Source organism: Penaeus monodon, chromosome 13 (assembly GCF_015228065.2).
Source record: "Penaeus monodon isolate SGIC_2016 chromosome 13, NSTDA_Pmon_1, whole genome shotgun sequence".
Taxonomy (NCBI): domain Eukaryota; kingdom Metazoa; phylum Arthropoda; class Malacostraca; order Decapoda; family Penaeidae; genus Penaeus; species Penaeus monodon.
The window spans coordinates 46,621,998-46,634,497 of NC_051398.1; the positions used below are offsets into that span (position 1 = coordinate 46,621,998).

A 12,500-nucleotide genomic window follows, 5' to 3' on the forward strand; every position below is an offset into this window, starting at 1 on the left:
GGAAGTGTGAGAAACAAAGGTTTTCTTGTGAGGGGAAGAAGAGGGGACAGATGTTTGAGGGGCGGAAGGAGAGGTTGGTGGAAGTGAGGATACGGTAGAAGATGGCGTGGAACGTTCAGCTTATCACTTAAGATGAGTTGGGCGAGGAGGAAGGGGGGTAGGCACCGGGGAAGGTGCGACTATAGTGTCTGCAATAGTGGCAGAGATTTGGGGTATCTGAATTTAGAGTAGCAAAAGAATTTGACGGGAGAGGGAAGGGGTAGAAGCGGGATGAGATACTGGAGTAGATGTAGAAACAGTTCGGAAGGGACGGGGTAGGGCGGAGTGAAGGACAATACTGGTGTAGAGAGGAAGAGGAAAGCCTCGTTATGAGAGCCACCACAGTTGGCACATGTGCGTGATTGTGCAGAGCAGTTTGATCGCCCATGACCAGACTGGGCACACAGAGGGCTGTGGAGCGGCAGTGTTTGGTAGGATGGTCTAGAAGCCAACAATTGACATTAACGGAGGGGGCGGGGGGTTAATATGGTCGTACAAGGACTCTCCGCCTGCAGAGGAGATCACGAAAACTCGATCCCATTTGCCTGGGCCAGAGTATCCAAAACAGTTTATAGAAGTCGGGGTAGAATTAAAAGGGGCGGAGACGTGTGGAAGAGGGAGTAGTGTAGAGAGAGGGAGATGAAGAAAGATGTGGGGAAGGTGGAGGGGAAGAAGAAGAGGGTGGGAGGAGAGGAACGTTTTCTGGAGGTTGAACCATGATCGAGGTGGACGATTTGGACTGGGCTGAGGTGATGGTACTGATGGGGGGGGGTGTAGGGAGGATTTAAATATGTGGGGCTAGTTGATAAAGGGAGAGAGAGAGAGAGAGAAAGAGAGAGAGAGAGAGAGAGAGAGAGAGAGAGAGAGAGAGAGAGAGAGAGAAAGAAAGAAAGAAAGAAAGAAAGAAAGAGAGAGAGAAGAAGAGAGAGAAGAGAGGGTAGAGAGAGAGAGAGAGAGAGAGAGAGAGAGACGAGAGAGAGGAGAGAGAGAGAGAGAGAGAAGGAGGAGAGAGAGAAAGAGAGAGAGAGAGAGAGAGAGAGAGAGAGAGAGAGAGAGAGAAAGAGAACAAGAGCGAGAGAAAAGAATGGAGAGAGAAAAAAGAGAGAGAATGCTGTAGAAGTCAGCTGAAGAGAGGAGCTCCCGAGGGGATAGGCAAAGGGAGTACTAAAATCATCAGGGTTTCTGGTGCTTTCCCCAAAATTCAAATTTCTGGCTGCATTTTAGGAACAGTTGTCATCAAAACTACTTGTTTTGACATCAATAGTTGATTTATTTAATGTGATATCAACAAATAAGGTCTTGACAAAAATAAATATATAAATATATAAAAAGTAACAATAAAAAAAAAATCATACTAATACTAAGATTAAAAAAAAAAAAATGAAATAAACCCAGAAACAACTCTCGGATCTGAACATTATCTTGAACATTTCCAAACATTCAAGTCTAAGCAAAAATATGTTCAGGTTTTCAGCTTTTTTTTTTTAGCTAATCATGATATGGTACGATTTGTGATGATCATTAAATGTATAAACAACGGTTGGACGTCCCTTCAAATTCTCTGTATATTTTATGGTATAACTATATTCCTTTTTTCTGTTGAGGGTGAAGTACTTGACAATTTATGACTTAAATGACAAGTCAATTATGTAATACCTGATAGCTTAGTGATACTAATTATTTCATAATAGGTAAATTTTTTTCTTTTCTTTTCTTTTTTACGACAGGTTACATTTATTCAGTCCTCAGCAATCTGTCAAATGGACCGTTGCCTCAATAAAGATATAATGAATATAATTATCCATCACATAATGACTAAACATTTTATTTCTTAACATGGGATGGTCCTTAAGTGTAAAGCAATGAAAAATATATTAGATAATTTCTCAGAATCCACTCCCACACATCTGTCAAAAAATGCAGGTTTTAAAAATGACACGCTTAAGAGATTTTCATATTTTTAATGAAGTATAAAAATGTACAAAAGTTTTATAGACCTATGAAGATAATTTATATCCACAAGTGTATAAAAATATGAAAAAATGAAATGTATGTATATTTTACCTACAGATCAGTCATGGATTAGAGATCAGAAAACAGTATAAAAAATGATAATAATAATAAAAAAAAGTAAAATAAAATAAAAATAATAAAAATAAAAGGCAAACGAAGAAGAAAAAATGCGAGGACAGAAACACACAAGAAAAAATATATATAAGGGATTAGGCAATCTACATATGTACAATTAATGTGTTCCGACATCTATCTGCAAAACCACCACATTATCCTGAAGATTAAAATAATAATTTTCCCCCCCTACACATCAAACTCATCCAAACGAAATGCACAGGATGATAGTAGGCAAAATAAATATTTCAAAATTGATATTCAAACTCAACTCACAAGACCAATCTATTTCTTCCTTTAGTTCTTCAGGAAAATGTTTAAGAAACCTAGTATTTATTTCTTAGCATTACCTCTTAGCTAATGTTTAACTAACCTATCAAAATAAAGACCAAATTAAAAACTCTGTTTCTTCTCTCCGTGTTCCTACCCTTTCTACTAAAATATACACAACTTTGCTTTCAAAGTTTTTAAACAGTTTCTCGCAATTAAAACAAAAGATAAAGAAAAGAGTGACCTCAATTATGTCATAAAAATAATACAAAATAGTATCGTGACACACACAAGCTACTGTGTCTTGCATTCGTCGGACCTGGCGGCAGGCTGAGGAGGTTTCCCCCGTAAGCCGATACTGGCACGGGTCGTGCGTCTCTCACTGGGTCTGATCGGGCTGTTTGTGCTCAGAGATTTAAGGGGGCCACCAACCTATGGGGGAGAAAATCAACTATTAATACCTATCTTCAAATCCAATCTTGTAAAATGCCTATTTCATCAACTTGGGAGCTTCACTTCAACTTTAAACTGAGAAAAATTATTCTTTTTTTTTTTTTCAATCAATAGCTATGTTATACTGTATAACACCTAATATTTTACAGACCTGTGGCTTGTCATTACAATCGTACTTCTTGACCAGAGTAGTTGACCTTCTCATCACACCTGGGCTCTCTGCACCGGAGGGAAGGTCATTCAGACCTAGTTGAAAAAAGGTTAAAAGGATTATGATTAAGCATGCAAAAATAATGAGCTTTTTCATCAAAGAACTATGACCACCTGTATACAGTTTTGATAAGTTAATACCAACTGTGAAACCTAAAAGCAATGCAAGAAATCCTTTAAACTAATATATCCCAAAATCATGCAGAGTTTTGTTAATTCTTGCTGTATCTTGTCCATTTATTTACTTAAATGTGGTTGGAACTGCATAATCACACCTTCAAATTTCCTAGATTTCTGGCTCATTATCTGCCAACAAAGTAACTAAATGACTACTCTCTTAAAGCATCCTCATCACTGACATAACACAAACTTACTATTACTTTTATTGATCTTGAAAAAACATCTGACTTTAACTCTCATTGCATTTCACTATGCATCAGCACCAATGTATTCCTCTTTCTGCATCTTACCTTGTTTTACTTTTGAAGGAAGGCCTTCAATGACAGCCTCAGGGGACTCTGGGATGACAGTGGATTTGCGCTTGCGTTTCTCCTGGCTTGTGGAGGTTGAAGCACAAACTCGCTTCAAGGCACGTTTCATTTCATCTTCATTTGCAACCAAGGACTTCCTTCCCTGAGTCTGTGAGAGACCCGAGGAAGCTGCTTTCGCCTGAAGCACCTCTGGAAGTGCATTTTCATCGACCATCTGAACGAGTGAACGGCGGGTCCTCACTCCAGCCTGCTGCTGGCTCTTGTTAGCAGCAGGGATCTTCATGGTTGATGCCATGCGCGTCACTGCTCGTGATTTCACTTGGGGTGCATCTGACAATCTCGGTTCCTGGGTCTGCGAACTTCCTATGACTTCAGGACTCTCCAGTGCCTCAGATCTTTGGGTGCTCTGCATGGGACTGGCCAGCTGGGGGGATGACTTACCAGACTTCAAAACAGACTTTGGCAGGTCTTGCGCCTTATCTTGGCTTTGTTCTGCTTTCATCTTTTTGATCTGTGCTTGCAGAAGCTTAACCTTCGATTTCATGTTGTCATTAGCTTCTTCCAAGTCGTGCATTTTCTTCAGCACCTGAAAAAGTATTGAAAGTTTAAATATAAACAACAATGAGAGACTCTATTATACTGACAACTAAGCTGTTACAAACAATCTCTTTCTAGCATGTATATGCCCTATGCTTTGTAAATACTATTTTATATGATGGTCATAAGAAACCATCGCAAAGTTCTAAATGAAAGCACTCATCCATGCTTAATGACAACCAAACTGACCTCAATCTGCTGGCTTGCCTGTTGTTCTGCTTCGCCATTCTTCTCATTAAATCGTTTCTGCCAGTGTTCCACCTCCTGCTTGGTCTCCTCCAAGTCCTTACGGCACAGTGTTGCATCTGCGTCTGTTTCTCTGACCTGTGTTTTAAAAGGCATTAAGCTCCGTTAGCAATGCTACAACTTTCCTTTTTTTTCCCAAAATAAGCCAGGAATAATCATAACTCTAATTAAATTGCACATCTCTGTTATGTTACCTTTTCCTTCAGCTGCTGCACTTCCTTTTCCAGTTCCTCTACATGCTTCATGCACTCCGTCAGTTCACTCTCCTTCTTCCTGCCAATGTTCTGGACGAGGGAGAACTTGGCGCGGAGTGAGTCAAGGTCTGTGCGGGATTCCTTGACCAGAGCCCCCAACTCTTCAATCTGAGGGTAAGGAAGAGAGATCATATGTGATTACTAAAATGTTACAGACATTAGGACGATAAAGTGAAATGCAACATATTCTTGTATGAGCAAGTGCAAGTGCAAATGCAAATACAGAAATACTTGAAATAATCAAGAGCTATGATAATAATAGTAGTAGTAATAATAATAACAATAATAATAAGAACAATAACATAACAATCATCATAATGATAATAATAATAGTGGTGGTGATAATGATACAAAATAAAATTAAATCACCAAACACAGCTTATGCAGCCACATCTACATTATTAAATAAGACTTACAAAGGTCTACATTAATATACAAAGTATGAAAACTTTCAGATATTGAGACTGAGGTCTGTCAAAACAAAAGGACCAAAACATGTTTTTGAAAAAGAAAAAGCAGTACACCCTGAACACACAATAATAATAATAATAATAATAAAATGTTGGAGTCAAGTCTACCTTTGCTTCTTTTGCTGCCACAGCTTTCTCTAACTTCTCAACAGACACAGCTTTGTCCTTGAGCTGTGACACCTCTACCTGTAGGCTTGCTTTATCCACCATCAGGCTTGTTGTCTGTAAAGACCAGGCAGGAAATAAATAAATTAAAATGGACTTTCAACCACAAATACGCTTACAAAATCAAAGAAGCCGAAGATAATTCAACCATATACTGAACTCTAAGTACTCCCCAAACTAGGTGACTGGGAAAGTCTGTACAAACCTCTGACAGCTTGTTAGTGAGGTTATCCTTGGCAACCTGGAGCTCCTCATTTGCACTTTGCACTTCCTCTTGCAGTTTAGCAATTTCCTTGTTAAGTGAGGCAGCATCTTCCTCCTTCTTGCTCAAGTCTTGCTTCAGAATGTCTCCTGTCTCTTGCTGATCCTTCAACTGTTGCTTCAGTTCAGCCAGGTTGCACTGCATTCTTGCAATGGTCTCCTTTTGGGATGCAATATCTTGCTTGGATGCTGCAACCTCTGCTTCCGCATCAACAAGGCGAGATGTTGCAGCCTCTAGTTCCGACATCATATCAGTCTTCTCCTTTGACAAGCTTTCTTCACGTGACTGAAGCTTTTCACAATCCTGCTTTAGTTGCTCCTTCTCTTTCATGAGATGTTCCTTCCCTGTTGCCCATTCCTCTTTCTCTGATCTCAGTAATTTTACATCTGTGCTCAACTGCTCCTTTTCTTTCTGTTGTTCTTCATTCTTGTTCCTCAGTTCCTCATTCTCCAATAACAGTGTTTCCTTGACCGATGTCACTTGCTTGAGCTCTACAGTAAGTTCTTCAATGTCCATGCTACTCTGTTCAGCTAAGGTAGCCAACTTTTGCTTTTCAATTACTATCTTTTCATTCTCTAACTTCAGACTCTCAACTTGTGACTGTTCCTGTTCCTTCTGTGAAACGAAGGAGTCAATCTGACTCTGCAGGGTTTCCTTTTCCTCCTCAATTTCCTTACTCTTTCCTTCTAGCAATGCTCTGTCTGATAATATCTGCTCCTTCTCTTGAGACAACTTTTCATTTTCTTGATGCAAACTGTCTTTCTCAGATGCCAAGTCGTCTTTTTCCTTCATAATAACTTCATATTTAGACTGAAGCTGTTCCTTTTCAGAAAGCACTTGCTCTTTTTCAAGAACAACTGAATCCTTCTCCGACTGCAGTTCTTCATACTCCTTTAAGCACTTTTCTTTTTCTGCCACAGCTGTCTCCAGCTTTGCAACCAGCTCCTGCATTTTGCTGGCAAGTTCATCTCTCTCAGTTGAAGCACCTTGTAGTTGTTCAGAAAGCCTGTTATTTTCCTCTTCCATTTTTTCAATTTGCTTGATATATTCTTGACACTCTGTCTGATGCTGATTTACTGCATCTTCCAAGTTCCTCATTGTGTCTGTCAAGGACTTCCTATCATTATTGATTTCCTCTCTTTCTTTTGTACTATCCTCATGTAACTTTTTAAGCTCATCATATTTCTTTTCCAGCATTTCATTCTCATTCTGGAGTTTTTCAAAGTTTTCTCTTAGCTTCAGGAGTTCCTCTGCATCCTCTTGACTCTGGTTCCTCTCTTGCAATGAACCCTTGAGTTCCTGGTTCTCCGAGAGCAGTGACTCGTTCTGCAACACCAGTTCAGTGTTACGAGCAATCAACTCTTTGTTTCCGGAGACAGCTTCCTCCAGCCGCTGTGACAAGGTCATACCCTGAGTATCCAGGTCCTGTTTCTCCATCATGAGGTCATCTAGCTGCAACAGCATTTCTTGCTCCTTCTTGGTCAGGGTCTCATTGTCCGAGGTGAGAACATCGTTGCGGCAGACCAACTCATTGATTTGGGTGCTTAGGTCCTCGATAGTGCCAGCCAGTTCTTCATTGCGGCTGATGAGAAGGTCGTTCTTGGTGGTCAGCTCATCATTTTTGGAGCTGAGTTCCTCGTTTAGGAAGGCTAGCTCTTCACTCTTTTTATGGCTGTTTTCAAGTTCCTGTAATCTGTTCTTACTGTGTGCTACCTCTTGAAGTTCTTCTTGCAGGGTGCTGTATTTTTCCTTCAGGTTATTATGCTCCTCTTGCAGTCTGTATTACAATTTCATGTAAAGTATTAGAAAATAAAGCCAAAAACAAGGTGACCTTCTGAGCATTATTATTCATCTTTCAGTTCAGAAAACCAATAAAATAATCTATTATAACACTAACAGCCAAAAACAGAGCAATACCCTCTGCTAACATGCATCATCTAGAAATTAAAACTTCAATGTTATAAAACCTGAACAAGAATAGAAAGCAAGGGACAGCTGCTTTAATGCATACCTAGCAATCACTTCATTCAAAGAAGAAATGGTATCTGTTTGTGAGTCTGCAAATGTCTCAGCTGCTGAAGAAGTGCGCAGGTGCTCCAGTTCTTCTTTCATACGCTCCTTGCTCTCACAGGCTGACTTCATTTCAGCTTCTAGCTGATTCACCTATGGTTAATTATACACACATAAATATAAAGGTAATATACAGGACATCTTTTTTAAATGTTGCCCTTAAAAAAAAATCAACATACTAGATAAATAATTAGAAGCTAACTTTTCTTTCCTCTTCTCTTTTAATTCAATGCAACCACCACTAAACAAATCACACATACCTCTACAACTTCCCACACACTCCCTACTACTACCTACTTTTCCCTCAGCCATGTTTACCTTGTCTTCCAGTTCCTGAGCCATGTCCTGGTACAGCTTATTTTGCTCCTGACTCTTCCTGAGGTCAAACACTGCCTGCTTGAGCTGATCCTGTGACTCTTGCACTTCGCCCTTCAGGCCATTTAGCTCATCTTGAGAGACCTGAGGAGAGAAGCCAATTATTATCACATTCTTTGGAGGATATTTAGTGGACTCAATTACTATTCAGTCATAATTTAAAGATGGAAATGCAGTACATACTGTGAGTTGTCCTCTGGCAAGGTTCAACTCCGTCTGCAGAGCTGCTATGTCTACCAGGGTGTTTTCCTTCCTAGGTGACTCACTGGTCAATGGGAGGTCTCTCTAATGTAGGAGAAAATAAGACTTGAATTCAAAAAAATATAAAAACAAACAGGCTAAAAAAGAAACTGTACATCCTAGCTGATATATACACAGAGCCTGCTATGTGTGCGAGCTACTCTTACCTGTAAACTTCTCAATTTTGTCATCTCTTGGCTCATGTGTGATAGTTCCTCCTCTTTGGCAGCAAGGCTACTCTGCAAGCAAGCAATCTGGTCTTTGAGGGCAGCCATTTCATTCTCCCTCTCCTCTGCCTCCCTGTTGTTGTCGCTTGTTCTGTTGCATCTTAACTCCTCAAACTCTTCCGTTGTTATGTTGAGTTGCTCCTGGAGCTCCAGTATCGTCTGCTCAGCCTTCTTCAGCTCTTCCTCAGTTGTCTGGAGTTGTTCCTGAGAACGATCACTTGTCTTTACCTTCTCTTCACTGGCATCCTTCAGCTGTGCTTTCAGCTGCTGCTCCTTTAGCCTCAGATTCTGCACCTGAGAGTGAAGTTTCTGGTTGCTGGCTTCCACAGAATTTAAACGTCTGATGAGATCCGAGTTCTCCTTCTAAAAACAAGAGAGACAGGTTCTTTATCTGATATAACCTTTACATAAAATCTATCATATAGTAAAATTCAAGTTTATACAGGAAAATGCGTAAGAATATCTTTACACGCATGCACGCACACGCACGCGCGCGCACACACACACACACACACAATTTTGTGATACTTTACCTTCATAAGTTCATCTGAGGTTGTATGATCTCGTTGCTGTTGCATCATGACAATCACATCCCTGTAATTCTCATAGTCACTCTGGATGGTTTCTGCTCTCTTTCTCTCCACTTCCCACCTGTTCGTCATCTGCAGTAAATATAACACAATGTTTGCAACCTCAAGGAGTCAACATGTGACACAAGCACCACACATCTTTATCTCCCAAAATTCCACAGCTCAAAAATTTGTATCTTTGGAATGATGCATAAAATCACTCACTTGTCTCAAATTCTCCTCCAGATAAAGGACTTCCTTTGCCAGAGTGGCTTGAGAATCACACTGGCCTGCAAGGTCTGCTTGGGTAGATGAAAGCAGTGCCTCCAATTCTGCTATCCGCTTGTCAAGGGCCTGGCGAATTTCCTGGACATGGGACTCTGCTTGCTTGGCGATTGCAGTCTGCCTGGCTGACTCTTGTTGCTCAGCAATCAGCTGCTCTTGCAGTTCATTCATGTTAACATTGTTCTGAGGGAGTGAAAATAATGACACTCATTATAATGGAAAAAAATCAGCAACCAACCACATTCATATGGTGTGTAAACTATTGGCAATGTTGCAAAATGTAGGCAAGACCTAGCAGATCAAACGTAAAGAACACAAACCTTAGTGCATTCCTGCTCCAGCTTCTGCACTTGTTCTCTCCAACTTTCACTCTCATTGCACTTTTCTTCATACATTACTCTATCAATGTAATTCTTCTTGGTGGTTTCCAGACTCCTCATTGCATTCTCTAATAACTCTCGTTGTTCAACGCTCTGCAATGAGAGGGTCTGACGTTCCTCCAGCCTGTGAAGGGAGATTTAAATTTATTACTCCAGATGACTGCTTTTTGCCAATTTTAGATTGAATACCCTGAAAAAGAGGTTAAAACAGTAATAAGAAAATACTTTCCCATAAACCACTAAATTATAAAAGTTTCACCCTCATGAGAGTAAAAAAGAAATATCATACTTACGCTTCATCCAGTTTCTTGGCCAAGTTTTCCATATCACTTTCATTGGTTTGTATTTCACTCTTTAACTTTGCAATTTCCTCATTCAGGTTAGTGATGGCTGCTTCCGCACAAGAGGCTTCCTTCTGCAACTTTTCCTCCAGTTGCTGTTGTGCTGCTTGAAGTTCCATGCATTCGTGACTTTTGGCCTCCAGGGATGAACTCAGTTCCTGCTTGACAGATTCAACACTTTCTTGGCTCAGTTGCATGTTCTCCAACTGGTCCCTAGAAAGAAGGAAAAAAGAAGTGTTAAAATGCTTAAAACAAATATTCCCAAATGGTAAATTGAATAGCAATATCCTCCTTAATTGAGCCTCACCTAAATGACTAAGTAAATTCTTTATGCAAACTTATGTAAAACCATGCCACCAGCTCCCGACTTACCTTAAGCTACTATTGGTAGTATTCATCTGCTCAATTTCTGCTGCCAGCACTGCCTTCTCCTCCCTGAGCGTGGACAGGGAAGTCTGGAGGGTGTCCAGTTCTGACTTCCATTCTTCCTTCTGGACCTCCAACTGGGAGACAGCCTCCTTTAGGCAATTCATGGAGGTCTGCTGGGATTCCACCTCCTTCTCATAGGCTGCCTTAGCTTCTCTCAGTGCTGCTGCTTGCTCCTCAGCCTCACGAAGGCTCTTTGCAACTTTTTCAACTTCTTGCACCTTTTCATTATATCTTGCCCTCTCAGCATCCAAGAGGCTTTGATACTCATGGAGAGAGGTGAGGGTGGCCTCCTTCTCTCTTGTGATCTCTTCAATATTATTCTTCAGGGACTCCATCTCATTCAGTTTCTGCTCAAGTTCCTGGCTCAGTGTGGCAAGTTGGGATGAGGTAGCCTCGCTTTCTTCCTTCATCTGTGACAGCTGGCTCTGCACAGCCTCAACCTTATATTCTGCCTCATCAACAGTATTTTCAAGGTCCATCTCCAACTGACTCATCTTCTGAGAACTTATAATTGCTTCCTCTTCCAGCTTTTCTATACGAGCATTTGCCCCCTCTACTTTCTCACCGGCACTCTCCAGCTGCTCTTGCAATGCCTGATTCTCTGCCTGCTTTGTGTTGATTTCCTCTTCCTTCTTCTTCAGGGTCTCAATGATGGCCTCACATCTGTCCACAGCCTCCTTTGCCTTCTTCTCCAGTGCCTCCTTTGTTGCTTCCAAGTCCTTTACATGAGCACTGGTCTTCTGCATCTCCTCTTCCAATCTGTTAATGTTTTGGGTTTGGTTCTCCAAAGTGCTACTGAGGTTTTGAAGTTCTTCAACCTTGCCCTGGAGAGCATCCTTTAGTTGCTCAATGTCCTCTTCTGCTTTTTCAATCTGTTCTACCTTACTATCCTTTTCCTTTGTCAATTCCTCTAGGTTGTTCATCAACTCCTGCTGCTGTTGTGACAGCTGCACCTTCTCCTGCACCAAACTCTCCACTTTGGTCTCAAAGCCAACACTGAGCTGGGTGACCTGGGACTGAAGGATCTCTACATGACCCTTCAGAGTGCTGCTGTGCTCCTCAGCCAGGCTCAGGGCCTCCTGGAGGCGCAACATCTCTTCTTCCTTCTCCTGTCTGAAGTTCTCACTCTCCTCCTTCAGTTCACTCTTTTCCTTTTCTACCTTTTCAAGCTGAGCCTTCAGGCTTGAAACCTCTTCATCTTTCCCTTCCAATGCCTGCCTATTTTCCTCAATAGTAGCTTGGAATTCTGCAATCTTCTCCTCATGAAGTTTCTCCATATCCTCTAACTTGCTCTGCAGTTGATCCTTCCGTTCTGCTGTATCACAGAGCTCAGCCTCCAGTTCCTGCTGCTTTTCCTCCAAGGCCAGCACCTTTTCCTTCTGCTCCTCTGCTGCAACTCCTGCCTCCTCAAGTTTCTTCAGCACTGCAGACCTCTCTTTTTCCTCGGCTTCCAAACGAGATGAGAGATCCTGAACTTCCTTCTGCTCCTTTTCCAGGGCTTTTTGCATTTCTTCAAGGGACTTTGTCAAGACACCCAACTTCTCTGCCTGTTCCCTGCTTGCATCTTCTGCTTCCAGTGTGATCTTCTCCCTCTCTGTGGCTGCCTCCTCCAAGGACTTTTTGAGATCCCTGACACTGCTCTCCAGACCCTCAATGATCTTTTCCTTGTCCTGCAACGTGGACGTCAGCGTCTGGATTGTGTCGTCCTTGCTCTTCACCAGATCATCATGGTGCTTCTCCAGAGTGGCCTTCTCTTGCTGCAGACTCTCCATCTGCAATATATATATATATATATATATATATATATTTTTATCACAAGCTTTAGCACAAAACAATTATTACCATTAGTTTTCAAACAACTTCCTTAAAAACAACCATAAAAAATGAGAAAAGGAAATAATCAAAAACTATTACATATAATAATATACACTTCTTTCAGTGTAATTTTTCTCAATAGTAAACAACACACACACACACACACGTATGTATATTTGTGTGTG

The 12,500-nt window shown here is 41.1% G+C and overlaps 1 protein-coding gene and 1 long non-coding RNA gene across 2 annotated transcripts in view; one reads left to right on the forward strand and one right to left on the reverse strand.

Moving 5' to 3' along the window:
- Positions 1–1,985: 1,985 nt before the first annotated feature.
- Positions 1,986–12,500, reverse strand: part of LOC119580382 (centromere protein F-like) — a 20,238-nt gene continuing 9,723 nt past the window's right edge. The window contains exons 17-32 of the mRNA XM_037928505.1: positions 10,444–12,272; positions 10,024–10,284; positions 9,671–9,854; positions 9,291–9,533; positions 9,030–9,158; positions 8,437–8,859; positions 8,213–8,314; positions 7,973–8,113; positions 7,596–7,747; positions 5,528–7,361; positions 5,266–5,379; positions 4,628–4,795; positions 4,377–4,511; positions 3,570–4,176; positions 3,041–3,135; positions 1,986–2,868 (exon numbers count right to left, since the gene is read on the reverse strand). Of these exons, the coding sequence (XP_037784433.1) occupies positions 2,731–2,868; positions 3,041–3,135; positions 3,570–4,176; positions 4,377–4,511; positions 4,628–4,795; positions 5,266–5,379; positions 5,528–7,361; positions 7,596–7,747; positions 7,973–8,113; positions 8,213–8,314; positions 8,437–8,859; positions 9,030–9,158; positions 9,291–9,533; positions 9,671–9,854; positions 10,024–10,284; positions 10,444–12,272 (6,555 nt within the window). The 3' untranslated portion in view covers positions 1,986–2,730. The remainder of the gene's footprint in view (positions 2,869–3,040; positions 3,136–3,569; positions 4,177–4,376; positions 4,512–4,627; positions 4,796–5,265; positions 5,380–5,527; positions 7,362–7,595; positions 7,748–7,972; positions 8,114–8,212; positions 8,315–8,436; positions 8,860–9,029; positions 9,159–9,290; positions 9,534–9,670; positions 9,855–10,023; positions 10,285–10,443; positions 12,273–12,500) is intronic.
- LOC119580384 lies at positions 2,877–10,344 on the forward strand. The gene is made up of 3 exons (XR_005229374.1): positions 2,877–3,149; positions 4,661–4,801; positions 10,110–10,344. It is a non-coding gene; the product is annotated as an uncharacterized LOC119580384 (long non-coding RNA).